The sequence below is a fragment of the Bactrocera latifrons genome, unplaced genomic scaffold (genome assembly GCF_001853355.1).
Source record: "Bactrocera latifrons isolate USDA-ARS-PBARC rearing strain unplaced genomic scaffold, ASM185335v1 scaffold_252, whole genome shotgun sequence".
In the NCBI taxonomy this organism is placed as follows: Eukaryota; Metazoa; Arthropoda; class Insecta; order Diptera; family Tephritidae; genus Bactrocera; species Bactrocera latifrons.
Genome location: NW_017536097.1, coordinates 123,152 through 125,242, shown reverse-complemented (window position 1 = coordinate 125,242; position 2,091 = coordinate 123,152). Strand labels below are relative to the sequence as shown.

Here is a 2,091-nt window from a genome sequence, read left to right as displayed (position 1 = left end):
GTATTTTCTATGCAATAACATTTTTAAATGAAACAAAATTAAAAATCTGCATGTTGCAAGTTTRTGCAACTAAATTAATAAACATATTATCAATTAAAATAAATTACAACTTCTTTGCTTTCGAAGWAGCATTTTTTTTAAATTAAAGTTAAAATTTTTCCGTTTTGTCAAAATCGTTTAACCATTATCAATATGCCGTAGTTCGCATCAGAATTTTTGTAGTTTGCTAGTTTGCAGTTTTCAGTTTTCAGTTTTGTATTTTCATTTGATTTAGTTTGAAAACTCATTTGTAGTTCTTTGCCAACGCGCTAAGATGGAGTTCATCTTAGGCAGGTTTCCAAGTATTTATGTATGCAAAACTAATTTACATCGAGTGGGCGTCGTTTCTTCACTTACAACTAAAAATTAATTTTTTTCCAAATAAATCAATGCTCTCTTGGCCCATTCCACACACGCAGTACATGTGCGGATGGTGCCAGTCGAATTCATTGTAAAACGAAATTAAAGAATTCTAATTTAACAGAAAATTATTACATACACACAAACGCCCATTTGCTATGTGTATGTAAAGAACATCGATTTTTGAATGCGTTGGCCGCTGGGTTCTCGCTGTTGCGGGCGTGTTCAAAGGCCAGTGGCACGCGTAGTTGTTGTAGCTGTAGAATACCGTGTATCATTTTGCAGTTTTTAACGTACCCCCGCTTCGTTGAGCACAAACGAACAGCCGACGAACTCGTAGACTCACACATTCCCAAGCACTTCGTTTTTTGGGTAAAGGGCTACCCTAACCCCACACATCTCGATTATCCATGTACAGATTTGAGAACAAAATTCGTTAGTGTAAATTTGACGTAGTATATTTTTTTCTGCTTCAATGCTCCGTTTGGTTAGTTCGTGATTAGTTGATGTCTCTTTTCGTTATAATGTACAGTTAATTACATTTTTTCGTCCTTTCCAATGTGTTTTTGTTTTTTATTWATTTTTTTTTTTTATATTTTTTTTTGTGAAATTGTTTCATTTATTTGTTTTGGGGRTTCAGCAATCTGGTGTTCATAACTTTTAGGCGCACATGTGTTGTGTGCCTGGTGGTATCTTGTAGCTGGGGTAGTAGCTATTCAGCGCGTTCTTGGCGAAGAATGTTGTGTAATCCTGCACGGGAAAACGGTTTCGATTAACTATATGTTATTGATAAATATGTAACTTAATGTTAAAAATTGAATAAAGTAATAAMAGTTAAAAATAAGAAAGCTTAACTACACAAGTGACCGAGATATCAACTTAATTATTTAATGCAGCAATGGTAAACTTGGCCACRCTAGGACGAAGGATACGTGAGAGGCTTGTAGTTTCCATGACGGCCTAAAGAATGGCCTTCGCCGATTGCTCTGTACGTTCCTTGGCTTTTGTGCAGAAGGGTAAACATTTTAAGTAGTTACGGGTTTCAAATATTGTCTTATTAAATTTTACAACACCTCTAGAATAGTGTCCTAAATTTTCAAGTTGTTCCGAGTTATAATTTCGGAGATACATTGTGCGCTCGAGGCAAGCTAGGCTAGGTGTGACGTCTTTAAATACGTTTATCTCGAAGCTGCGTGTTTTGAAGTCGGTTGGCAAGATTTCTCGAGAACTACTCAACCGATCTTCATGAAATTTTACACAAGTCTTTGAGATACAATTCTTTAAGATTTSAACGAAGGACTTTTTTTAAATTAATTGCTTTATTAATAGTGTATGTTTGTAATAATAAAAAGTAAGGAAGGGCTAAGTTCGGGTGTCACCGAACATTTTATACTCTCGCATGATAAAGTGATAATCGAGATTTCAGACGTGGTTGTGAACCGATTTCACCCTTATTTCGTACATGTCATCAGKGTGTTAAGGAAATATTATATACTGAATTTCATTTGGTTTTTGGTCCATAAGTGGGCGACGCCACGCCTATTTTCAATTTAAAAAAAAAGTCTGGATGCAACTTCCTTCTGAAATTTCTTTCGTAAAATTTAGTGTTTCTGACGTTTTTTGTTAGTCGGTTAATGCACTTTTAGTGATTTTCAACATAACCTTTGTATGGGAGGTGGGCGTGGTTATTAT

At 35.1% G+C, this 2,091-nt stretch overlaps 1 protein-coding gene across 1 annotated transcript in view; it reads right to left on the bottom strand.

The window, feature by feature from the left end:
- LOC108969422 overlaps positions 1 to 2,091 on the bottom strand; it is a 124,081-nt gene continuing 121,990 nt past the window's right edge. Inside the window, exon 9 of the mRNA XM_018934121.1 lies at positions 1 to 1,149. Within this exon, the coding sequence (XP_018789666.1) occupies positions 1,060 to 1,149 (90 nt within the window). The 3' untranslated portion in view covers positions 1 to 1,059. The remainder of the gene's footprint in view (positions 1,150 to 2,091) is intronic.